This window comes from Schistocerca serialis, chromosome 3 (genome assembly GCF_023864345.2).
Source record: "Schistocerca serialis cubense isolate TAMUIC-IGC-003099 chromosome 3, iqSchSeri2.2, whole genome shotgun sequence".
NCBI classification, from domain to species: Eukaryota; Metazoa; Arthropoda; class Insecta; order Orthoptera; family Acrididae; genus Schistocerca; species Schistocerca serialis.
Window position 1 is genome coordinate 213924323 of NC_064640.1, and position 27555 is coordinate 213951877.

The 27555-nt window shown below is 39.3% G+C and overlaps 1 protein-coding gene across 2 annotated transcripts in view; it reads left to right on the forward strand.

Moving 5' to 3' along the window:
- LOC126469936 (arrestin domain-containing protein 2-like) overlaps nucleotides 1–27555 on the forward strand; it is a 242950-nt gene that overhangs the window by 98185 nt on the left and 117210 nt on the right. For both annotated transcript variants that reach the window (XM_050097337.1, XM_050097338.1), the window contains exons 3-5: nucleotides 5516–5669; nucleotides 6263–6385; nucleotides 14293–14423. In XM_050097337.1, the coding sequence (XP_049953294.1) occupies nucleotides 5558–5669; nucleotides 6263–6385; nucleotides 14293–14423 (366 nt within the window). In that variant the 5' untranslated portion in view covers nucleotides 5516–5557. The remainder of the gene's footprint in view (nucleotides 1–5515; nucleotides 5670–6262; nucleotides 6386–14292; nucleotides 14424–27555) is intronic.

The following is a 27555-nucleotide window of genomic DNA, read 5'->3' on the forward strand; positions in this document are numbered from 1 at the left end:
GAATGGCAAAACGTCATTTTTTCGGATGAATCCAGGTTCTGTTTACAGCATCATGATGATCGCATCCCTGTTTGGCGACATCACGGTCAACGCACATTGGAAGCGTGTATTCCTCATTGCCATACTGGCGTATCACCCGGCGTGATGGTATGGGGTGCCATTGGTTACACGTCTCGGTCACCTCTTGTTCGCACTGACGGCACCTTGAATAGTGGAAGTTACATTTAACATGTGTTACGGCCCGTAACTCTACCCTTCATTCGATCCCTGCGACACCCTACATTTCAGCAGGATAATGCACGGCCGCATGTTGCAGGTCCTGTACGGGCCTTTCTGGATACAGAAAATGTTCGACTGCTGCCCTGGGCAGCACATTCTCCAGATCTCTAACCAATTGTAAACGTCTGGTCAATGGTGGCCGAGCAACTGGTTCGTCGCAGTACGCCAGTCACTACTCTTGATGAACTGTGGTATCGTGTTGAAGCCTCATGGGCAGCTGTACCTGCACACGCCATCCAAGCTCTGTTTGATTCAATGCCCAGGCGTATCAAGTCCGTTATTACGGCCAGAGGTGGTTGTTCTGGGTACTGATTTCTCAGGATCTATGCACCCAAATTGCGTGAAAATGTAATCACATGTCAGTTCTAGTATAATATATTTGTCCAATGAATACCCGGCCTGCCAGGGTGGCTGAGCGGCTCTAGGCGCTACAGTCTAGAACTGCGCGATCGCTACGGTCGCAGGTTCGAATCCTGCCTCGGGAATGGATGTGTGTAATGTCCTTAGGTTAGTTAGGTTTAAGTAGTTCTATGTTCTAGGGGACTGATGACCTCAGAAGTTAAGTCCTATAGTGCTCAGAGCCGTTTTTTTGAGTACCCGTTTATCATCTGCATTTCTTCTTGGTGTGCCAATTTCAATGGCCAGTAGTGTACATGAGTGATAACAATAACAGCGAGGAAATGAAAGTTACGTTGCCTAGCGTCAACAGTTTCCGTTCTGTTCGGTTGACTGGTGTGGTGTGGTGAGGTTCGGTGCGTTACCACAAGAGTTTCGTGATGTTTTTGAGGAAAGGATTGAAAATATAAAACAAATTTTTGTTAAAAAAATGTTCTGCTTTGAGCGCTATTTTCAATGACACTATTTTTTTGTCAATATTCTTGTTTCAAATTCTGAGGTTGAGTTCAATTTCTCCATCTTCCAGAGGCTTCTAGGCAATGGAAGGCACACCATTCTGCTCATTCTTACCTGCAAGAAGCGACCTGCAGTCGCTATCCACACAGGTACACTACACACGGCGAGCAGCTCATCGGTTTTATATTCTATACACATCATCTGATAAGGAAACCAACCAGCGGAAATTAATATGACGTGTGTCCATCTTTCGCCTTTATAATGGTTTGAACCCTGCTGGACACACTTACAGTGAGGTTTCCAAATGTCTGTAGAGGAGTAGCAGCCACCTCATCCCCAACAGCAGAAACCACAAAAGCTAGTGTGTTGGATGTTGTGGTCAGGAGCGAAGATAACGTTCTGGCTCATTCCAAAGCAGTTCCATTGGCTTCAGATCGGGACTCTGGGTAGATCGGTCCATTCCAGGAATGTTATTGTCTACAAACCGTGGACAGATGTTGGTTTATAACATGGTGCACTGTATGTTGATTCACTCAACATTGCTGAAGTGTACCTCTATTGGACACAGTACACAATGCTCTAAAATGTGTCCGTATGCTTCTGCCTTTAGCGTTTTCTTAATGGTAGTAATGGGACCACACCCGAACCACGAAAGACACTCCCATACCATAACACCAACTACTCTGTAGTTCACTGTAGTCAATACACATGATGGCAGGCAATGTTCTCTGAGGATTTGACAAACCCAAGCTCTTACATCGGACTGCCACAGGGTGTAACGTGATTTATCATTCCAAATCATTTCCAGTCATCCACTGACTAGTGGCATTACTCTTTAGACAATTTCTAGAGTCGCTTGGAATTGACTACGGAAATGTGTGGCTTATGAAGAGCTGCTCGATCATTGTATCCCATTCTTTTCAAATCCATACACAAATTCCGTGTGCTAACTGGATTGTTGGTAGTACTTTCCAACTCACGAGTGATTCCTTCCGCCGATTTCATGCGATTTTTCACAACCATCCGCCACAATGCTCGACGGCCCTCATCGGTCTGTTCACGAGATTTGCCTTGTCTTGTTTTATCAGTGGTTCTTCCTTCACAGTTCCACTTCAAAATCACATCATCAACAGTCGATTTGGGCAGCTTTAGGACGGAAGAAATATCCCTGATGCATTTATTACTTCAAAATGGTTCAAATGGCTCAAAGCACAATGGGATTAACATCTGAGGTCAGCAGTTCCCTCGACTTAGAACTACTTAAACCTAACTAACCTAAGGACATCACACACATCCATGCCCGAGGCAGGTTTTGAACCTGTGACTGTAGCAGCAGCGCGGTTCTGGACTGAAGCGCTTAGAACTGCTCGGTCACAGCGGCCGGCTGATTTATTACTCACGCGACGTGCAATGACTAGCTCACGTTCTAATTCACTCAGCTCTTCTGACCGACCCATTCAGCTGTTACTGATCTCAATGATAACATAAAATTTTATACAGAAGGCGGGGGGGTCCCCTCTCGTGCATCTAGTGGTGAATTTGCGTTACGTAGAGGTGTCCACCGGATGCTGTTGCTCAGATAGTGTCTCATAAACAAATACACTTTCATATAACTTCCTGCCAGATTAAAACTATGTGCTGGACCGAGACTCGAACTCGGGATCTTTGCCTTTCGCGGGCAAGTGCTCTGCCAACCTAACCTAACCTAACCTAACCAAAGCTAAGTCATGTCTCCGTAGTATCCTTTCTTCCGGGAGTGCTAGTTCTGCTAGGTTCGCCGAAGAGCTTCTGTGAAGTACGATAGGTAAGAGACGAGGTCCTGGACGAATTAAAGCTGTGAGGAGCGGTCGTGAGTCGAGCTTGGGTAGCTTAGTTGGCAGAGCACTTGCCCGTGAAAGGCAAAGATCCTGAGTTCGAGTCTCGATCCGGCACACAATTTTAATCTCCCAGGAAGTCCATATCAGCACACACCCCGCTGCGGAGTGAAAATCTCATTATTCTGAAATACACTTTTACATTAACCAGGCTTCCAGTTTTTGGTCTGTGACACATTGCCCCAGAATTAAAATAAAAATTATTCCCAGCCCCCCCCCCCCCCCCCTCGGTTCTGACGAAGGTTTTCAGAAGGTTTCTCTTGGTTGTTAGGCAAATGCTGAAACTGAAAATTACCTTCCAAATTATCTCAATGGGGACTCCCTTTGCCTCACTACTGGCTCGCCTGAAATTTGGCTGAAAGGGACCTGGCTTTACCTAGCTTGCTCCACCTAGAGAATGAAAAAAGGAAAAAAAAGGAAACGGACAAAGTTTGGATGTACCTATACAGCAAGTACCGAAAAACACATCGCCTAATGTATTGCAAGCTAACTCCTTTCAGCGCAATAACAAACGACATTTTTGGTGCGTAAATCATAAAATTGTAGCCATCAGTATTTTTTTGTCTTCATTACTTTATTTTTAGCACTTTGTGGTGATGTACACTACACCACCCACTGTCACTGAACACTCTACTGCACCTGCTGTGTGACATCAGCCTATGCATTCGCACTTGCGGAAATGTAAACACAACCCCTACATGTCTAAGGCGTGCTTTCTGTCATTGTGAGTGACTGGATAGAGCTGACTGGATTCAAATTGATCATAGGGGCCCACAAGTTCGAGGATTTGGTCAGATATTTCAGAGAAGTGATGAAGGAAGGTCACAAAGTTCTAGCTGCTGCTATTAAACTTGACAACAGTGTTAGTACTCTCCGTAGTCACTCATCTGTGTGACAAATTTTTTACGCCGGTGAATGACTTGGTTGTAAAAGTCTGCTTTTTATCTGTTTTGGCATTACACCTCGAAAATCACTCGTCGTCAACATACATCTGCCTCTACACACATAGTCTGCAAGCCACCGGATGGTGCATGGCAGACAATACCTTGTACCACTGCTAGTGATTTCCATTCCTGTTCCACTCGCAAGAACAGCGAGGGAAAAACGACTTTCTGTATGCCTAGGTTCGAGCCCTAATTTCTCTTATCTTCGTGATCCTTACACGAAATGTAAGTTGGGGGCAGCAGAATTGTTCTGCAGCCAACTTCAAATGCTGGTTCTCTAAATTTTATCAGTAGTGTTTTGTGGAAAGGCCGTCCCTGGAGGGATTTCCATTTGAGTTCATCTCCCATTTGAATTCTTTTCCATAATAATTTTATGCTTATCGTACCTTCTGGTAACAAATCTAGCAGCACACGTATGAATTTATTTGATGTCTTCTTTCAATACAACCTGGTGTTTCTGTGTCTTGCTTGAAGCTGACCTGGTGTGGATCCAAAACACTAGCACAGTACTCACGAATGGGTCGTGCTAGTATTCTGTACACGGTCTCCTTCACTGATGAACCACACTTTCCTAAAATTCTCTCAGTAAATCGAAGTCAATCATTCACTTTCCCTACTACTGTCATTATGTGCTCATGCCATTTCATATCATTTTGCAACATTCACCTAGATATTTAATTGATGCGACTGTTTCAGGTAGCCCACTACTAAAGCTTTATTGAAACGTTATGTGATTGTTTTTCCTCCTCATTCACATTAACTTAAATTTTTCTACATTTAATGCAAGCTGCCATTCATCACATCAACTAGAAATTTTGTCTATTTTATCCTCACTCAACGACACCTTCCCTTACACCACAGCAAAACTTTCTTTTTGTAAATGAAATAAAGCTGTATCCTACACTACATTTTACTCTATGCAAAAATAATAAAAAACCACTGGTTTTGGGCTGACATGTTTCTTGGCTATGCAGTTTTTCTGAAATGATTGCAATCAGTTGGGTGTCACTTAGGTGGCTTGCATGTCCATAACCAGTTATCTAACTGGGGAAAGGGGAGCCACAGTGTAACATCGAATCTGAGCCACTACGTAGCAGTGAAATTGTTTTCACATCTTAACTTTAATTCATCATTATTCAGACAGTTTGTACAAAATATTTAAAAAATTGCATACAAAAACCTTCCTCGTGAATTAGTAAACACATTAGTGAACACCAGATCAAAGCCTGCACATACAGACAGACCTGCAAAGGCAACTTAAAAAAAAAAAAAAAAAAAAAAAAGTATATCTGGTGTTCACTAATGTGTTTACTAATTCACGAGGAAGGTTTTTGTATGCAATTTTTTAAATATTTTGTACAAACTGTCTGAATAATGATGAATTAAAGTTAAGATGTGAAAACAATTTCACTGCTACGTAGTGGCTCAGATTTGATGTTACACTGTGGCTCCCCTTTCCCCAGTTAGATAACTGGTTAATTTGCTGTACATTTTTCATTCATCAGATTATTCATCTGTAAATGTGTACCTAACTGAGCATAATAACTGTATGTATATTCATTTTAGGTGGTGAACTCAAAGTACTATGGTAAAACTAAATAACCCACTATGGATTACATCCGTGAATTTGACATACGTTTGGACCGAGAAATGTACTATGCCGGTGAAAGCCTGGCAGGACATGTTGTACTTGATACAATAGAGAATTTCAAACTAAGGGGTAAGTTAATGTTATGCAAGTGGTAATATTTAGTACAACAGATAATGCATTGCATTTTATTTCCTTCTTTTTTTTTTTTTTTTTTTTTTTTTTTTAAAAAAAGCAACAGAAATGATGCTATGAGCAGTGGATTGGAAATTAATTTTCTTTGAAACACCATTCTGTACATGCTACTGAATCCTAAAGTGTTACACTCTGTAACCAGATTTTCTGTTTCTTGCACTGTAGAAAAAAATAGGGGTGTTTATAAAGCTATAAGCAATTTTTCTTCAAAATTGCAACATCATTTCTGTGTAAATACATACTTCCATAATTCTGAAAATGTATTAAACCAATAAACCATTTGAGTTTTTTGCATGATATATATCTCTGCATTACTTAGGTGAATATGTTCTCATTCAACTTCTGTTTAAAAGCAAAAAACATATATTTCCTCTTTTTATTTCACAAAATGATATTTCAGTATCTATCGCTTACCCCTTTTCAATTACATTTTATTTTTGTATTTTCATATGTTAAATGCAAAAAGAGGACTGTGTCTATGTTGTGAGTAATCTGTAATGCCACAATATCTATATTTTTCTTTTTTTCAGCTGTTCGTGTTGTCCTAAGAGGAAAAGCACATGCTGAGTGGAAAGTAGTTGTCAGTGGTGACAGACGCACAGTTAAGGATGATCAGTATTTTCTTGATGATCGTGCAATTATATGGGGCAAAGGTATTAGAAGCTTACAGCATAAAGAGCATGTCACATAAGTTTTCATTCTCACAGTTTTCAAATTATCATTCAGAATGGAGACACTTCTGGAGTGAGATACATATAATTTCTGTAGAGTAATGATACACATCTAAAATACAAATTCTGTAAGCACTAAAACAAAGTAACTCATAACTTGCTGTTTGAAATATTCACCATTTTTGTGTGGGCATTTATTGTAACAGAACTACAACACATCTTTTTATGTGGTATATGTGTCTGACCTGCCCGTATAGCATAGTGTGCAGTGCACAAGCTTATGGGACAGGAAACCGAGCCAGACCAAGATCAAATCTGCACAGTAAACTGACAACTGGAATTGGCACACCAGTCAGCCTGAGTGTGGTTTCTAGGTGGTTTCACACACTCATTTAGGAAAATGCTAGGTTAGCCCTCACCTTCTATCCCAGATACATGATAAACAAACAGCTGAAATGCGATCACACTCTCAGAGGAAATGATGATTGTAGTATCACGGAAGGGTTCCAGACGCAAAGTTAAATAAAAATACTTTTGTCAAACTTAAATACAGTGTGGCCTGTCCTAGATGGGTAAAACACAAATAAAAAGAAGAAGAAGATGAGGTATATGTGTCTCTCAACAAAGACTTTAATTAAGATTTTTATAGAATGCTAACAATGAGACCTATGTGAATTTAGAAATGAATACGATTAAACAGAGATGGTTGGCTACTAATGTCTCCATATGAATGTGAAATTGACTTTCTGCAAATTATCTGCCTCACTACCTGATCATTCTGTCATTCATGATAACAAGGCTATATGCTTTCAAAGATTTGATTGCCAGCTTCCTTAATTTATATCCTAGTGTAAGGCAGCTGGCATGTATGATGCCTGCAGTTTGCAGTAGATTATGTTCTAGTATCACTTCCTGACATACCGTTAATCCAGAACTAGAGCTTTTACAGTTGTGCAGCCAATATTTATTTCAGATTTATCTATCTTCTGACTTCTCTGAGGTGTCCATTGCAATCCCCTCCATTATAAAAATCTCTTCAACTCAGAAAAACACTCACACTCAATGACCTAATTATTTGCTATGTCTTTCCCCACAAGTTTTGCCCTCTATGACTCCCTCTAAAACCATGGAAGCTACTCCCTAATGTATTAGCACATATCCTACCATACCATTATTTCTTCTACATTGTTGACCATTAAAATGGTAACACCATAAATGCATCATGGGACAAATGTCATCTTGGCAGGAATTCTACTACATGTTTGAATATGTAAATGACTACCGTTTCTGGTAAACCACACAAAGTTGTTAGAAATGATGCCATACTCATTCTGTATATAAGGAAAGATAATGCAGTGGGTCTCTCTACATATTCATCTACATAGGTACTCTGCAAGCCACCATCAGGTGCATGGGAGAGGGTGCCCTGTACCACTTCTTGTCATTTCCTTTCCTGTTCTGCTCACAAATAGAGCAAGGGAAAAATGACTGTCTGCAAGTCTCTGTATGAGCCCTAATTTCTTGTATCTTATCTTTGTGGTTCTTACTTGAAATGTGTGTTGACAGCAGTAGAATCATCCAGCAGTCAGCTTAAAATGCTGGTTCTCTAAATTTTGTCAATAGTGTTTCTTAAAAGATCATCACCTTCCATACAGGGATTCCCATATGAGCTCCCAAAGCATCTTCATAACACTTAGGTGTTTTTTGAACTTGCTGGTAACAAATCTAGCACCCCACCTCTGAACTGTTTTTATGTACTCCTTCAATTTCACCTGGTGGAGATCCCAAACCGCTGAGCAGTACTGAAGAACGGGTCACAACAGCATCCTATATGCAGTCTCCTTTACACATGAACCACTCTTTCCTAAAATTCTCCCAATAAACCGAATTTGACCATTTGCTTTCCCTATCATAGTTCTCACAAAGCTCGTTCCACCTCATATTGCTTTGCAATGTTATGCCTAGATATTTAAACAACTTGACTGTGTCAAGCAGGACACCCGTAATGCTGTATCCAAACATTACATGTTTGATCTTCCTACTTATTAACATTAACTTACATTCTTCCTCATTTAGGGCTAGCTGCCATTCATCACACCAACTAGAAATTTTGTCTAAGTCGTCTTGTATCTTCCTACAGTCACTCAACTTTGACATCTCACTGTACACCATTGGCATCATCAACAAACTACCACAGATTGATGCCCACCCTGTCAAGAAAATCATTTATGTATATAGAGAACAACAGTGGTCCAATCACACTTCCCCAGAGGAATCCTGATGATACACTTGTCTGTGATGAATGCTTGCTGTCAAGGATGACATACTGGGTTCTATCATTTAAAAAGTCTTTGAACCACTCACATATCTGTGAACTTAGTCCACAGGGATGTTGGCCTGTAATTTTGCAGGTCCATTCTTTAACCTTTCTTATATACTGGAGTCACCTGCACTTTTTTCCAGTCACTTGGAACTTGGCACTGGGAGAGAGATTCCTGATAAATGCAAACTATGTAAGGGACCAATGCCATAGAGTACTCTTTGTAAAATCGAACTGGGATTCCATCCAGACCTGGTGATTCATTTGCTTTCAAATCCTTCATTTCTTTCTTTATGCCAGGTATGCTTATTACTGTGTCATCCATATAGGAGTCTGCTCAATGTTCAAATGATGATATGTTTGTACATATCTCCTCTGTGAATGGTTTCTTGAACATGAAATTTAAAACTTCAGCTTTCTTTTTTCTATCTTCAACTGCCACACCAGACTGGTCAACAAGGGACTGAATGGAAGCATAGTGATTTTACTTATGGCCAAAATTTTCTCAGGTTCTCTACCATATCTTTTGCTAAGGTGTAATGGTGGTAGTCATCGTATACGTTACACATAGACACATGAATCTCTACTACCCTTTGCTTGTCATCGTTTATGCATTCCCTTTCCAACTGAAAATGCAAGAGCCTTTGCTTCCTCAGCATCCACCAGATTTTGTTATTAAACCATGGTGGATCATTTCCATCCTTTATCCACTTACTAGGTGCATAACTCTCCAGACAATGATTTACAATCTGCTTAAACTTTGCTCATAATTCCTCTACACCCATCTTACTGGAACTAAGTGATGCCAATTCACTGTCTAAGTGAGATGTTAATAACTGCTTATCCACTCTATCTAGCAGAAAGGCTCTCTTAGCCTTCTTGACTGATTTATTAACTTTTATAATCATAGTAGCTATAATGACATCATGATTGCTAATCCCCATTTGTATACTGACATTGTCAATAACATCCAGCCTGTTTGTAGCTATAAAGTCTATGATATTTCCATTGTGTGTTGGCTGACAAGCTAGCTGATCAAGACAATTTTCAGAAAATGTGTTCAAAATTATTTTGCATGACTGTCTGTTTGTACCCCCAACAGTGAATCCATAGACATCCCAGTCTGTACATGGCAGGTTAAAGTTGCCTCCAACCAGTATTGCATGATCTGGGTATTTACTCACCATTAACTGTAGACTTTCATTGAATGACTGTAGAACTGTCCCAGCTAAATTGGGTGGCCAGTATAAACATCCAACAATCAACACGGTGTCACCTACACCTGTTATACGTGACCAAATGACTTCACTGTCACACTTATTAGAAATAACAATGGATCATTATTATTTTATGAGGGGATTGTTATGCCTTATGTAAGAAACAGTCATCTTTAAGCAGATATTGGGATTTGACTGTGGCAGGATCAAGGATTACTGAAGCTGCAGTTTATTGTTCTCTGATATTGCCAATATGTGTTGGTTGAGGTCCCATGCCAGTCATGCAAAAATGGAACTGATGGGTTTAGGACAGCCACAATGAATGCTGTGCAGGACTTCAGTGGCCCCAAGCTACTAGTGCATGATAGGGCTGAATTATTGTTTGGTTGACTGTGCAGGTTCATACAACCATATTACTTACAGGGATTGGACAAAAATATTGAAACACTATGTGAAATGCAAGCTTGAATATGATGTTAGCTAGCTAAGTCTGAAGGTTACATTGTTGCATTTGGCTTCAAACAGCACCTGTGCCTCATCCTCAATATGATGCAAGTGCCAGTTGTTAAAACTGTGTTCTGAGTAGTTGTGAGTGCAGTATGTCAGAGCTAAGTGAATTGAAACATGGGCAAATTGTTTGTGCTCACATTGCGGGTGCTTCCGTATCAAAGGCCTGCTGAGTCGCAATGCAGACAAAATTATGTGCTGATTTATCATGACAGATGGTCATTGAAGAGGACTGTGATAAAAAATAAGAGGACAACAGCAGCAAAAGCCACTCCAGAACTGAATGTCACACTTGCAATCCCTTCAGCATGAAAATAACACAAAAGAATTGCAGGGCGAGCTGGAATTCCAAAACAACATATCAGGGATGCAAATGCCCATAACAGGAATATGTGGTTCCAAAGCCATAAAACCAGGGCTATGAAGCAATGGAAGAAAATCTTTTGGTAGGAAGAGTCTTGTCTCACACTGTATTCAAGTTCTGGCCAAGTTTACATCCCAAAAGTGAAACATGGCAGGGGATTGGTGGTGATTTTGGCAACTATATTGTGGTATTCCATGGGTCCCATGGTTACTCTGTAGGGCTGCATTACTGCCAAGGATTATGTGACAATTTTTGTTGCCACAGTCGTGATGCTGTGTTCTAAAATGACAGGGTCCTTGTTCACATGACCCACATTGTCCAGGGCTGGTTTTGTGATCACCTCGTCTGGCCACTGTAGTCACCAGCTGTCAATATTGTTGAGGCTTTGTTGTCTACTTTGGAGAGAACGACATGTGATTGCTATCCACCTCCACCCTTGTTACCTGAACTTGCCACTATTGTGCAGGGTGAATGATTTAATATTCCTCTGAAAACGGTATAGGACCTGTATTTATCCATTCCAAGAAGAGAGGAAGTTGTTTTGAATGCATTGGTTTTCCTACACCATGTTAGGCATTTTAATGTGTTCCTTTTTTGATTTTTAAGTATTTTTGTCCACCCCCTGTATCCTAACTCAGTAAATGACCTTGTTAGCAACAAGACAACTGTCCACATGGACACTATAACAACATTTGGAGCACCACAAACTGTCGGCATGGTAACCATTGTTGCTGCTTCCATTTGCACAACATCAGAAATAGATGAGTGAACATTGGTGCACCAGTGACAACAGTGGACACAGAAGTGGCACTATGCCATATTTTCAGAGAAGTCCCAGTTCTGTGTGAAGTATAACAACTGATATATCAATGTGTGGAGGCTCTGAGGAGAACCAACATTGCCAGATTACATTTGTTATCTTCACACAGTCTGAGCAACTGATGAGGTCATATGGAATACTATCGCATACACAAGACTACCACCTTAGGTTTGCACAGCCTTTAATCTGAACAGTAGGCATTACACTGCTCACATATTAAGGCTGGTGGTCATGTCCTATCTACTAGGTCTCCTTGACATTAACTTTCAAAAAGACAACCCAAGACTGCTTGTGGTCTGTGCTGTACTCACCTACCTCAATACAGATGTGTTCAACTGTTCCCCTGCCTAGCATGTTCTCTTACCCACTTAAAACATCTGGTCAAGAGTCGGACAGAGATTGGCATGCCATCACTTACCAGCCAGTGTTATTGATAAATTATGGAATAGAGTTAAAGCAGCATGATATGAAGAATCCATATCTGTGGTCCGAGCTCAGTTCAACTCAGTCTAGATAAGAGCCATTGTTGCTACTAGATGGGTCAGCTCTGTGCACTAAATTTTTCCTCCTGTCAACTTCCAAATCACCTACAAATTTAACCATGTGTTCTTCCTACTATATTGTATATATTCAATAAGCAAAAGTTCATTAAAATTTTGAACATAGCTGCTGTTCAGCAACAGTGAATATAAATGAATGATTTGAAAAAATCAGCAAATGAGTTGCGAATATAAAGATTTATTAACAGCCCTTGATATGGTTTCAACAATTGTAAGATTGACTTCTTCACACATACATGGACCTATTGAGGAAATTTTTTGCGTCATACATGCCATGAGCCACAAACAGCCCATTTCACAGACTTTTAATCCCATGTGCAGTTTAATATGAAGACTTTTACACTTAGCCCATCTCCAGTGGGAATGATTTTTTATGGATTTTATTTGGTTTTATTGATGGTCACTCATACCACATCACTTGACATGTGCTTGTTTGCTCTGAAATTTGTCATCATCAGTACTTGATTTTATGTGTAAGTAATTTTTATTTATTATATTTTCATCCTGGGACTTTGTTCATGCTTTACACTTGATAATTCTTTTTAATTATGATGTAAAAAAATTCCTCAATAGGTCCATGAACTTCTGAAGTAAACAATTTTACAAAAAAGCTGATCCCACCCCTGGAGACTTCTCCTTGTAAGAGAAACAGTTCCAGGAGTTCCAACAATGAATAACAGTGCTCAAACAAAATGACTATTTTAAAGTAACTAAGACATAGGGGAAGACTGATTCAAAGCACTATGGAACTTAAAAATTTGAAATGAAATTTACCTCATTTTGGCAGGAGTTTCTGGTCATTTCTCAAAATTATATTTGCAAAAACTTTGAATTCTTCTCACAGACCTGAAGCTTGCTTCTGTGCACATCACTGTTCATCTCACTGGCTCAGAGAAAGGATAGAGATCTTCTTTGGTTTTGCTTTCCTGCTTGCAGCATTCAGTGACATTATTAATTATTTTTCCAGCTCCAATTGATAAAGTGCTAAGCCATACCCTTCTCTGAGGAGTGGAAAGATTATCTGGTGCTGCCCATAATGTGCAAAGAACCTCTTTTTACTTATCAGGAGATATTAATTTGTGACACAACACAGCACAACACAACACAACAATCATTTCACAATGACTACATATAGAAAGTTCTGTATGAAACTGCTGACATTAGCAGTTGCAGGACAAAAAACATGAACTGCCAAAGTCAACCGATGTCCACCGACCTCTGCCATGCTAGAACTAGGGAGCCATCATTCATCTTTTTGTGAACAGATCATACATCTGTCTTCATTTCCTTCAGTGACTCCCACTACACCTTGTTTCCATGTTTGCATTCCACTTTTCAGTCATTCTAGCTTCTCTACCACATTCAAACTTGTAACAATCCATGCTATGACTCATAGAAAATTGCAGTTTCCAAGGCTTTTCATTCTTTTCCTCATGTTCACCTCCTCACTGGCAGCTGTTTCCAAGATAGCTGAATGGCAGACTAATGCAGTGTCCTTGGCCAATGGGGAGATGATAATGATGCTTTCTCAATATATTTCATGTTTTCTCAATTACAGGTCACTTTTACTGTGAATACACTTTCTGTGTGCTTAGTCCAGCAGTTTTCTCAACTGCTTAGGGCATCCTAATGCTGTTTATCATCACTGATTCTCCCTGTTTTAGGAAGAGTTTCCCACCCCAATGACAAGATGATGCACTAAACCTCTACCATCTCTGCCACCCTTTTTGGACAAGGCTGTTGGCAGAAAAAATGTGATTCCCAAAATCAGAAGTCTTCCACCACCATAACTGATGAGTCTTATTCAAAACAAAGTAGTGACTATGATCAAACACAGGCCCCAAGACCTTTGAATTAGTAGTCAAAGGTGCTATCCACAAACCACTAAAAATATTACAAGTTACTGTAAGATAGGAGTTTGCAGCTATGAAAGGCATAATGGATATATGTGAAGCTTAACTTCTGAAGATCTTCTGAACTAGTATTAAGTATGTGTAAGCCTCAACAGTCTCAGCAACAGACAAACTAATATTAACAAAAATATTTTAGTAACAGTACAACTATGCTAATAACATTTCAAACACTCTTCTTTTTTCTTCAGATAAACCAGAAGGAAATGTCCCAATATTGCCAAGGGGTGTACACCAGTTCCCCTTCAGATTCCAGCTTCCAGAAAGTTCTCTTCCATGTTCATTTGAAAGCAAACCTGGCTTTATTCGATACTACATAAAGGTAATATGGACAACTGCAAATTAAATTCTAGTGAATGATGATAATTATTATATAGAAATAAGAATAACTTTTTATAAATATTAATAATCACTCACATTAATGATCAATCACATTCAGTATAGTATAATCAAAAAATGTTACATCATTACTCCACTGTAATTACCATTGCTATTTTATCAGAAATAACACATTCATCAGCTATTATATGAAACTTTGTGATGACATATGCAACACAGAATATTAAAGATATTTACTGAAAAGAGCAGTGAAATTATGGGCTCATTACTGAGAGACAACAAATAATTTTTAATTCCTTCTCAGTAAATGTAACATTCATTTTATTGATTCCATGTCATTTTCATCAGAGTTCATCATGAAATGAATCTCAAGAACTGCCATCATGCAAAAAATATGATGGGAGTGCACATGGTCATTATAGACAACAGACTGAAGAAAAGTGTGCCTTAATGTAGAATCAGTTATTAGCACACATCTGCACTTTAAAGTTTTATAACATTTTAGAATAGAGTTAACTACATTTAAAATAACAGCTAAGTTACTAAAACTAAATGTAGAACTTGAGTCCAATGAAATCCTTGTCTTGCTCAGTGTGAATCTAAAGTTGAATTGCCTCTGTTGCCAACAAAAGTTTATTAAATGGTCTGTGAACAGAAAAATACTCTGTAACACCTCCGATTTATGTATCTCGACCCAATCCAGATCTGAATAGCAGCCCAAATAAATATTAATTAATGTGACCGTGTACCTAATGGGGCTGGCAATCGGATTTGACTGCTACAGAGTTGTTACATTCCATTTTGTCCTTCTCAAATGCTGTAATAATGAAATGTTTGGTGACAAGAAGAAACGCCAACACAGCTTCACTGATCAAGGACCTATATTCGTCTCAAAAACACAAAAAGAAGGAGACAGCCACTGCCTTCGTCATACATATTTAATTACGGCTAATCTCAGCACAGGCTTCCTCGCTATTCATTATCGACACACGCAAATTCAATCACTGCAATCCAACACTGCAATCCAACTGATGCCGGAGTGGTAGATGCGAAACCACAAATATCGGCACAGAAATATCACTGATCACTATCGTAATTATACTTCTTCACTTTCCCGTATTATTCTAACACAAAGGGGTTAAACTGCAGCGATGGCCACTCCCTTTGTCGGTAAGCCTTGTATTACAGCAACCGGCCTCCACACGGCTCGGCCTGCAACCTGGGAACTACTGACTCAACTCTCACTCGCTCTCGCAACCCGACACTATCGATTGTTTGCCCTTTAGACCTGTGCCGAGTGCAAACTTATAGTAAGGGCCTACGGACCCCTTACATCCCCGCCCTCGAAAACTTCTTTGGAGCCACTGGCGTAAAAGAATCGGCAAGGGAATTAGACATTGCTACATCTGAACCAAACACATAGTGTAAATAATTAATGAAATTACAATTCACCAAATAATCCCTCGACTCCGGTAGTGGGCTGTCTCCACAATAATATTCTACAAAAGGTTATTACATCTCATAAACATGGCATTGTCCAAATTACAATTTTTTTTATCAAGCAGCAATAATCCTCTATAGTCCAATATTGAATGAAACACACAACATACAATCAAAAATTATTACTTGAACACATGACATATGAATTATTATACTACAAATTAGTTGTTACAGGTTTTATACCCATTCTCAGGCAATCGTCGATATGAAATATGCCATTCTAATTATAATACATCAGAAAACACAATGTAAATAAACATTTTCCTTTTTCAAATGTCCGTTTAACAACTAAATGTTCTAAGCATGTCCTACTCAACTACATCAAGGAGCTTGGACACTCTCATTTCAGACATTTGCCCTAATCGAGTTCCCCTTCCTCATCTGGGTTATCCCTGTTCTCATGTGAGTAGTACCTTTTTATGTTTTCCACATGTTCCTTACCATGCACTCTCTTTGTCCGTGCATATTCCAACTCCACAGTGTTAGGATGACCAATTTTTATAATCCTGTACGGTCCCTTATAAATGTGGTTAAATTTATGTATTTCAGAGTTTATTTTCTTTGATTTTGCATGAACCTTTACTAGTACCAGGTCTCCCACTCAGTAAGTTATTGGTTTCACTAGCTTGTCATGTCTTTCCTGTCTTTTCCTAGCCTTCTCCTTCATACTTAATTCCACTAGCTCCAATTTCCTTTCCCAAGTCAATAAACTTCCTGGTGGGTAGACTAGCAACTCACGCAAAATACTGTCGGGTTCTTGATTGAGCAATACTTCACATGGTGCAAACCCTGTAGAATCATGTGGGAGGTGATTCCTGACCCGCTCAAATTCTTCCAGATATTCTTTCCATGAACCATGCTTCCTATGACAGTATGTTCGGCATAAACGGTTCAATTCCTTCATTGTTCATTCTGCTGGGTTAGATGCTGGCCTGTACCTAGAAATGGCAATTTGCTCTATTCGGTGCTCATTTAGCATCTCTGTCCACTCCTTTGATCTAAATTGTGACCCATTATCACTCAAAATTCGCTTAGGAATACACACCTTTTGAAAATAGTCTTTTCAAAGTGGTTAATGATGGCTCTACTAGTGGCATTCTTCAACGGGTAGAATTTTATGTACTTGGAAACCAGTTCTTCCACTACTAAGATTTGTGTGTAATTCCCTCGTGAGGCAGGAAGTGGTCCAAAGAGATCCACTGCAACTATGTCCTTAATTGCTGTTGGTACAATTGGATGCATATACCCTTTGTGCTGTACTGTAGTCGTTTTAGATTTTTGACAGGTGTCGCATGTACTCAGTATCTTACGTATACGCCTTCCCATGTTGTTGAATGCACAATCTAACTTCAACTTTTCCAGACACTTCTTCGGTCCATAATGCGCATTACTATAGTGCGTATACCAAATTAATTTTTCTACCACATGCTCAGGCACACAGAGTTTCCAGTTCTCCTCCCTCTCCTTGTTTCTTTTATAAAGTATCCCATTATGAATATAATAAAATGTGCGAATTTTTTCCTCTCCTGCACACCTGTATTTGGTTTTAATTGTCTTTAATTTCTCGTCCTCGTTCTGTTCCCTGCGCACATTCTTTAGGAACTTCCTTATGAATTCTTCATACTGTACTCCCTTCATCAGGTTAATTCTAACTCCTTCTCCTTCTGGCCTGTCCACCAACATTCCTCTCGAGTCAGCTGGTAATCTTGATAAAGCATCAGGTATTATATGTGTTGCTCCTGGTTCATAAATTATCTCGAAGTCATAGTCTTGTAATGCCAGGGCCCATCGCGTTAGTCTGCTATGCCTCAACTTGCTTGTGGTCAGAAATGTAAGGGCCTTTTGGTCAGTCACTACTTTCACATGCCTCCTGGCCAAATAATACCGGAAACGCTTAAATCCCCACACAATTGCCAATGCCTCCCTTTCAGTAATCGAATATTTCCTCTCCCAAGCATTTACACTTCTGCTACCGAACGCTATTGTTCTTACACTCTCACCATTTCCACTCCTCTCCATTTGGTACAAATGTATTCCTAGTCCATAGTCAGAGCTGTCTGCTCCTAAATAAAAATCCTTCGAAAAATCCGGGTGGTACAATATGTCTGCACTATATAGTGCTTCCTTGATATTCTCAAACTCGGTTTGGCACTCTGCACTCCAATGCCACGGCATCCTCGCCTTGGTCAATTCCCTCATACTCGGGGCATTAAGTACAGATCCTTTGACAAATTTTCTATAAAACTCACAAATCCCAAAGAATGCTCGCAACTGTTTCTTACTATGGGGGGTCGGAAAATTTCTGATAGCCTTCATCTTACTAGGATCAGGATAGATACCCTCCTCGGATATTATATGGCCCAGGAATTTTATCTTTGGTTTGCCAAATTCCGACTTGTCCAGGTTTACAGTTACCCCTGCAGTTTCAAAAGCTGCTAAGATTGCATCCAATCTATTTAAATGTTCTTCCCATGATTCGCTTGCTATCAAGAGGTCATCCACGTAGACGGTGACCTTTTTAAGTAACTCCTCACCTAATATCTTATCCATCGCTCTTATGAATTCAGACACTGACACATTAAGCCCAAATGGCAACACTCTAAATTGATAGCACCTTCCTCCATAAGTGAATGCTGTATACTGGCGGGACTCTGTGGCCAATGGTATTTGCCAGTAACCAGCAGTTAAGTTGATACTACTAAGCACCTTTGCTCCTCGGAATTTTTGAATCAGTTCTTCTATAGTCTCAGGTTTGTCCCGCTCCAGCTCGATGATCTTGTTCACTGTTCGTGCATCCAAAACTATCCTCACCTTTCCATCCTTCTTATCAACAACAAATAGGGGGTTGTTATATTGACTATTGGCCCTTTCTATAACACCAAGGTCCATCATCCTCTGTATCTCTTCATCTACTGCTCTTCGTTTCGCCTGGGGAATGGAATATTGTTTTATATTGAACGGTTTATGGTTCTTTATCTTTAGTTTACACTCCACCCCTTTCATGATACCTGGTCGTTGAGAAAATACCTTACAACGCCTGTATAATACTGTGGCTAATTTCCTCTTAGTCCCCTCATCTAGGTGTGTCATCTCCTCCAACTTTTTACTGATCTTATCCTCTTTATGTCTATCCTCTCATGCTAATCCCTCAAGGTATATCAACACTTCTTCTTTTAGTTCCTCTTCCCCGTATCCCATGGTGGGTTCCTCTTCATGACACAAATTTATCCATCTGAATTCCTCCTCTTCTTCGATTGCACTCCCCTCAGCAAACTTTAACCTCTTCTCTTCTCCCTTTCTTCCTTTGACCTTGATAGTACCTTCATCAAAACTCATTACTGTATCAACTTCATTCAACCAATCTATCCCTAAAATAATTGATGTGTTCAATCCGGCCACCACCAAAAATGTTGCTTCGTATTCTTCTCCCTCTATCTCGAAGCTAATCAACACTTGTTCTTTAATAGGTTTACTCCTTGCACCCAACGCATTCACAATTCTCACTCCACTCACCGGGAAACTAGGCAAGCTAATATTTGCTTTTAGTACCTGTTCATATAACCTTTTGGATACTGCACATGCTTCACTTCCTGTATCGACTAATGCCTCGATATTCAGTCCACATAGCTTGATCCCTATCATGGATAGCATGGGTTCTTTGGGAAACCCACTTCTTTCCTCCAGTAGATCTTCTCTCAGATCTCCACCATTGTCGTGTCTTAGTAGGTTTACTCTGGTCCTTGTAGCTCTCACTCCTGACCGGACCTCATCTGGAGTGTCATTCAGTTTTCCGGTCTCTCCGCCTCTTCTATATGTACTGTGTCATTCATTCGCCTATCCCATCCTCTCTCATGATCTCTTGGTTCTTCACTCCTTCTCCAATCATTTCTCCATTGCCGTTCACCACCATGGTTCCTGTACTTATGGCCACCACCTCTTCCTCTATAATTAGACAAATTACCAAAATGATTCCTTGGGTCATTACTTCCCCCTCGGTTTTGATCATTAGCTTGATTGTGTTCCTGTGATCAAACAGATTCCAACTGTTCCAGTATTTCCATCAAGGCCTCCCTATCTTTAATTAGGCTCCCGGATACAGTTTCTTGCATTCTCCGGCTCATTCTTCTTTTTATCGCTGATATCATTACGTCATCACTCAGGGGTTGTTCCAAGGTCTCGTTCAATTCCCACAAATGTTCGGCAAACTCTCTCAACGTTCCTCTCCATGTACTAAGTGACTTGCGGTGGAGTAGGTCCTCAATTGCTGCACACTGATGACTTTTGGACCAGTATTTCTTCAAGAATTCCTCTTCAAACTGATCATAACTAGTAGTCTTTTCCTTTTTCCTCACTCCCCAAGTGAAGGCCTCACCTTCCATCCTATCTATTGCAAATTGGATCTTGTCTGAGTCTTTAAAATGTGTTGGGAAAACTCCTTTTAACCATTTCATAAATATCATTGGATGCAACCCTCCTCTCGGTCTAAATTTCTGCCCAGTATTATTTTGGACGTACCGATTATCACTGCTCATCAAGGTAACGACTCTACCTTCTCCAACGGTTAAAATGGCATTGCTAATTCGTTTATCAATTTCTTCTCTCTTGCTCTCCAATTGCTGCACTCCCTGTTGTAATTGCCTGACCTCCATTGCAACCCTCTTGTTATCCTCTTCTCGTTGCACGGCTATAGCATTTCTCAGATTGACAGCCAGTTGGTTTTGCCTATCTCCTATCCCCTTAACCACATCATTGCATTGTTTCTGCATCTGCGTCACCTCAGCGATTCGATGATTGCAATTTGTTTCCACTTCGTTGATTGTTTCTCCCAATTCGGCTTTCGTTTCTTCAATATCGTCTTCCATCTTTCTTGTTAACTTTCCTTCCATCTTCTCCACGTCTCCCTGGACTTGGTCTTTGCTCTTCTGTAGCTTCCTCTCTCTCTCGTCGATGTCCATCTTCAGTCGTTCTTGTAACTCCTGCATTTCCTTCTTCAGATTACATTCCATCTTCATTTGCGATGTTTTGATCTCTTGTAAACCTTTCTCTAATGATGCGTTATTTTCCTTTATCAAGTTTACCAACATTGACCACTTATCTGCATCTTCTGAAATTGACTTATCTCTCGTCGTTTGTCCCGGTGTCTCGGGATAACTAGTTGAATGTGCTACTGGGCTATCTAATGACACTCCATAATCACTGATACTCGAATCATCTCTGTCTTCCTGTCCTATCCCTTTCCTTTCAACTACTGCCTCACAAACCTGCTTATCTTCAGTAGACATGTTTGGTTTATTTTTAATGCACAGGCAAGTAATACAAAATAACCTCTAGTAACCCAAAACACTCCTAATTACCATGAAACTAATCAAACAGTACCTGCAGTATCTTCAGTTAATCCCAAATTGATACAATATGCTTGAGTACCGAACATAACAACCCTCAAAACCTAATAATTTCAAATAACAATTTTCACATACACAGTTTATGTAAAATGTTTTAAATAAGATAAATCACACCACTCATAAAATCTATAAATGTAAAATCCCCAAAAACAATAAGCATATTTGTATAATCACCATTTAGACTGCGCAGTATGCATAAATAAGTATGCTATATTTCAGAGTATGTTTCGCAAACTTTTCGGAAATTACTGTAATTGGGCACTTTTCCTAACGTGAACTCAGTTTACAAATGTTTATTTACCACGAAGACTGCACACTACAGTTTAATGTTATGTCAACCAGTCGTCCTCACTCACCAACTGACGTTACCACGAGTCGCGATGTTTTGACGTTTGAAATGGGCGAGGCGCTGTACTGCCGCCGGAGCTGCGTGAAGTCGCGCTGAAGATCTGTGGCGAGTCATCGAAGTTCTCCGTCGGCCGCTCCGTGGCACTGCAGGCAGGCGTAGTTTGTAGTTCGGCCGCTAGATGCCGGGTCGGCGCTCGGTGTCTCGAAGTCGCGCTGAAGACCGTCGGTGTAGTGCGTCTGTGCTTGAACTACTCCTTGCACAGGTAGTTGGGATGATGTGTGAAATCACCTCGCAGATCGAAGCTCTTTGGTGCAGCTGGTACATGGGTCTGTGTGACGTCACTCAATAATTGCGTCGCCACAATACATTGTCTTCCGCATAACAGTTTATGGGTCCACATGAAGCTGTCCAATTTTCACTATTCTAAAAGCAATTTCGGTCACAATATTACCACTAAACACTTCTTTAAAGCTTTTGTGACGAATTCTTAGTTCGTTTTGCTATAGTAATGTTCACACGTGTCTTTCTTTAGTGTTCACTTTTCACAGTTTTTCGCGCAGATTTACGCATTTGCACATTATAACACAGTTTATTGACACTATTATTCTTATCTAATATGGCGAGAAAAAACAGTTTAGTCACAATCGTAAGATGCTATTACTTCGTATTGTTCAAAATGCACTGTTTCTTGTCGCGATTTCAACGTTTATGCTCTGTCTCGATCCAAAATTGGAAAAAATATTTTCTCACGTTAAGCAAGATAAAATTACCTATTGTTCTTTACGATTCATCCGAAAATTGCACTAGTCCTGTCATGGTCGCCAAGGGTGTATCACCTCCGATTTATGTATCTCGACCCGATCCGGATCTGAATAGCAGCCCAAATAAATATTAATTAATGTGACCGTGTACTTAATGGGGCTGGCAATCGGATTTGACTGCTACGTAGTTGTTACATTCCATTTTCTCCTTCTCAAATGCTGTAATAATGAAATGTTCGGTGACAAGAAGAAACGCCAACACAGCTTCACTGATCAAGGACCTATATTCGTCTCAAAAACACAAAAAGAAGGAGACAGCCACTGCCTTCGTCATACATATTTAATTACGGCTAATCTCAGCACAGGCTTCCTCACTATTCATTATCATCACACGCAAATTCAATCACTGCAATCCAACACTGCAATCCAACTGATGCCGGCGCGGTAGACGCGAAACCACAAATATCGGCACAGAAATATCACTGATCACTATCGTAATTATACTTCTTCACTTTCCCGTATTATTCTAACACAAAGAGGTTAAACCGCGGCGATGGCCACTCCCTTTGTTGGTAAGCCTTGTATTACAGCAACCGGCCTCCACACGGCTCGGCATGCAACCTGGGAACTACTGACTCAACTCTCACTCGCTCTCGCAACCCGACGCTATCGATTGTTTGCCCTTTCGACCTGTGCCGAGTGCAAACTTATAGTAAGGGCCAACTCCCAGTGAAGATAGATAATGGACTAAGCTAATTACATAGGTTCAATAGACCTTGACTTTTAGAAAGTTTGATTGCATTCTGCTTTAGGAATCATTCCCTTGGTATATCTAGAGAAAAGAGAAAATGAGGGGACTCAGATTTATTGGTTAGCAGAAAGCTAGAAAGCTTAGGCAATCAAAAAGTGAACAAAACCTCAAAAGAAAAAAAAGAAGAAAATATGATAGCCTTCTCATGGAAACTGGTGGACAGTATTGGTCAGCTCATCAACACAGGCAATAAACCCATTCATAAGCAAGAGTTGTCACTGAAATTCTTGCAAATGTTTCATGTTCAAATTTAGCATTATGAACACTGGTTCAAGTTTTTCTAATAGTTTTATTCACACAAAAAGTAAGTTATTTTCACTTTTTTCTTGATGTCAATGTATTCATACATTTTTCAATCAATATTTTACAAGTTTTCTTGGCAGTGTGTTCCTGGATGTTTTTTAAGCTGTTCATCTCCTATTTCTTCTATGACTTGGAAATCAGTATTTCACTTTTTTTTCATAGTTTTGGCATTAACTACATTTCTTTTCCTTTCTTCTTGTATCAGGAACTGGGCTCTCAGTTTCCTTTAATACATAGATGGTCAGACAAGGGGCATTAAGAATAGCATGGCTTCAAGTACCAAGATGTGAACAGTTTGCCTGGAGTATAGTTGTCAATACAGGCTGGTCTGACAAAGGTGACACTGGGCTGGGGGAGGAAGAGGGGTCATTCCATCCCTGGGACACCAACTACTGAAAGGGACCTGAACATGATACAACAAGGTCATCTGACACATTTAGTAAACATTTTTTTTAAATATGTGACTGAAGGAAAGGTGAATTTAATTTACAGAAGTTTCAATTTATGTTAGAAAGTAATGAGAATGGGTACTCAAGGCACTTGACTATGGAGCAGCATGGTTTTCCCTTTTCACAATCTCAACAATGGGTAAACACAGCACTTCATGAAGTATTGTTTGGCTTCACAGAACACTACATGTTGTACCATGTGTACCACATTCTGACATAATGAATTTTTCCCAGTATATTTATTTATAAAACTGTTTAGCAGTGTGTGTTACAATAAATGAGAAATTATACACTGCTAAACTACACTATGGAACATATTGCAGGTCCCACTTTTTACATACTTTTCTGATGTGTGAGTTATTTGCTGTGTACTTTTTATTATACAGCCAAATGATATGTTGTGTAACATAACTGAATTTCTTTTGTCAAAACAGTTGTTTCAAAGCACACTTACAGGCCTATCAAAAAATCTGACAGAGATATGTAGTATTCTTTGCAGTCTAGTCAAAGAGCATAGTGAACCAAACTTAGGGCCTATTCTGTCTCTCAAAGGGCCTGACAAAGGAAATTCAACTGCTGCCTTGAATTCGGACAATCTGGTTTTATCTCTTCATAGGAGAATGTAAGAATCTTCTACATTGAAGTCTATTGCAAAATTTGTCATCACTGGCATGACAAAATTCAGATCTATGAAAACATTTAGATTAAGGGACTGATCTCCTGTTCACCAAAAGCCCTTAAAAGGTGTCTTGTGAAACTCTTCTAAAAGCACCCCTTACAAGAAAGAACTGCTACCTTATAAATAAGCATCTGTAATTGGTGAGGATGAAGCACTCAGGTTATATTAAGTGGATTGCTAATTTTTTTAATGTGGTGACTTTGAGCATAGGTGATAGCCTCCAGGTCTTCATCTCATTAAAGATTGTTAATAGAACAAGGTGTTTAGAAGAGTGATATGCAAATTTTATAAGGTGCTGCATCTCTTTTAAGAACTAGTCAGACTTCATTCACTCATTTTGTTAGGACTCTCCTACATTTTCTTTGGAAGCACCACATGCTGCCACAGAACTGTAAGAAATGGTGGAATAAACTGATGCCCAGAATTCATGCTGAAGATCATGGTCACATTACTTCACTGTTCAGCAGAAATGATTCACCAGCTTCCTTATTCTGTCTGCATTGTAGACCCCACATCTTACATACTTTTCATGTTTCAGCACAGTACTGTCATAATCAAAAGTGTCTTTTCTCAACTAATGAGTAGAATCACAAATGTGAAAGCCCCTGTTCCAACTCATACTAGTCAATAAACACAAACTTTACATGATCATTATTTCCAGCAAGGAACTACAGCAAGGAATTACCTCAAGTATCACATGCAAGTTCCATCAACAGCTATGTAAATCCAAGGAAGCTGAAACTTTGTTAATTCTCCACATCTTAGAAATTAATTGGATTTAGCCTTTTTGGTACTAATCAGAACAAAATATATCAGTTTACATCGAGAGAAAATAACTGCCCAAACGCTAACCAACAACATACTATAGGACAAATTGTGTGTCTTAGGATGTAGAAGCCAAACTGGGGTGCAGGACTCAGTTGCAATGTGAACCTACCTGTTGGTACTGCAGCTTTGAAGCTCATCCGCACATCCTCAGCCTGTTAAACTTACCTACCCTTACCTGCAGTGCAGTTGCTGGCATACTACACTCCAATGTATGAACTCTGTTGATGAATTACTCAAACACAACAACACTCTGGGAGAGGTTGGTACACCCGTAATTGAACAGCAAACAAATCTGATAAAATCTTAATATTTATTTGTCTGTATTTTCTGGTACCAGCCAGCTTTATTTGTTTTATGTTTAATTTAGCATACAGCATTGGGTTTTGAGCATGTTCTGTTCACCTTTGGGCATTTATATACATAGGAAACTGTTACTTAAAAATAAATTATCTTAAACTAAATTTACACAGAACGTTTTGTTTACTATTCGCTGCTGTGGTATTTGAAGGGGGGGAGCAGTGGTTGGCCATTTTGGCATCCCAAAGCTTCATTTACATCTTTGGTACCCTAGCAGAGCTATTGTGTAACATAAAACTATTGCACTGTTTATTTTGACACTGATTTTTGACGTAATTCACTATGCAAATTTTTCTGCACTATATATTTAATACAATATGGTGGTCTTACAGCATGTGGATGAGTACTGACTATAGCATTTTAGTAATATTCCCAATAATGGCAGTCTGGTAATCATTTCTTTCATACCGGCACAAATTAATTCAGCTGCATTAGAATTGGCTGAACACTACTGAACAATTTTGCATTTTTGAGTTTAGTTATCTCATAAGAATGTTATCTCCATATTTTGTATTATGAATGAAAATTTCCATTTCTTCTACGATACCCATTCTTTTACTTTTTCTAATTTTTTGAAAAATTTCAAGGTTGTCTTCACCTATCATAGGGTGGCCTGTGTCTTCAATGTGTATTGCTACTGTTGATTTGTTACATTTATCCAATGTTTAGGATTCTACGTAGTCTTTTAACTGAGTTCTGAAATTTTTGCGTGTTTGGCCTATATAATATTTGTTACACTGGCTGGAGGTAATTTTGTAAATGCCAAATGCATCAAGATCTGTATCTGGTGGTTTTATATTGTGTTTAAGCTACCTACTTAGGTTGTTGGTGGTGCTGAAGCTGATTTTTACATCTGTGTTTCTTAATAGCTTTGCTAATTTGTCAGATGTTATATCAATATAAGGTATTTTTACATATTTAACTGTTGGGGTACAGTCAGTTTTGAGTGTAGTTTGATTTTGTTTGTTTAATTTATATTTTATCCGTCATGACATTGTATTAATGAGTGAAGGATCAAATCTATTGTTTAATGTGATACATTTTACGGTTTTTATTTCTTGCTGGAGTGCTGTATGTTGAACCAGAAATTTGTGGGCTCTGTATAGCATTTGCAGCTTTATGGGAGGTGAGATGTGTAGAGAAATTTTGTATAGTGGTGTGTGTACCAGTAGGTTTCCAGCAAACACTGAAAGACAGATTTTGGTTCCGTTTTGGTAGTTTAATGTCAAGAAAAGGTATAGTGGTGTTCTCTTTATGCTCATGGATGAATTGAATATTTTTATGGAGGCTACTGAATTTATTAAGATGTTTGTCACATCGTCATCTGTGCCATCATACAGAATAACGGTGTCATCCGCATACCTGTCACAGAATTTAACTTTGGTTGTAGCACTATCTTTAAGTGTCAATATTTTATTCTCTATATCCTTGATAGCTTTTTTTACTATTAGGCCACTAAGAGGCCTTCCCATTGTTAGCCCTACATCTTGCTTGTAAATTTTGTTGTTGAAAGAGAAGTAATTGTGTGAGAGTACTAAAGTAAGTACATCTATAAGATTTATTATTTCTGGTCTGCTCATAGTCTTGTTTTTTAATAGGCACTTTCTTATTACCTCAAATGTTTCATCTACAGGCATAGTGCTGTACAGGTTCACAATGTTTAAGGTTAAAAACTT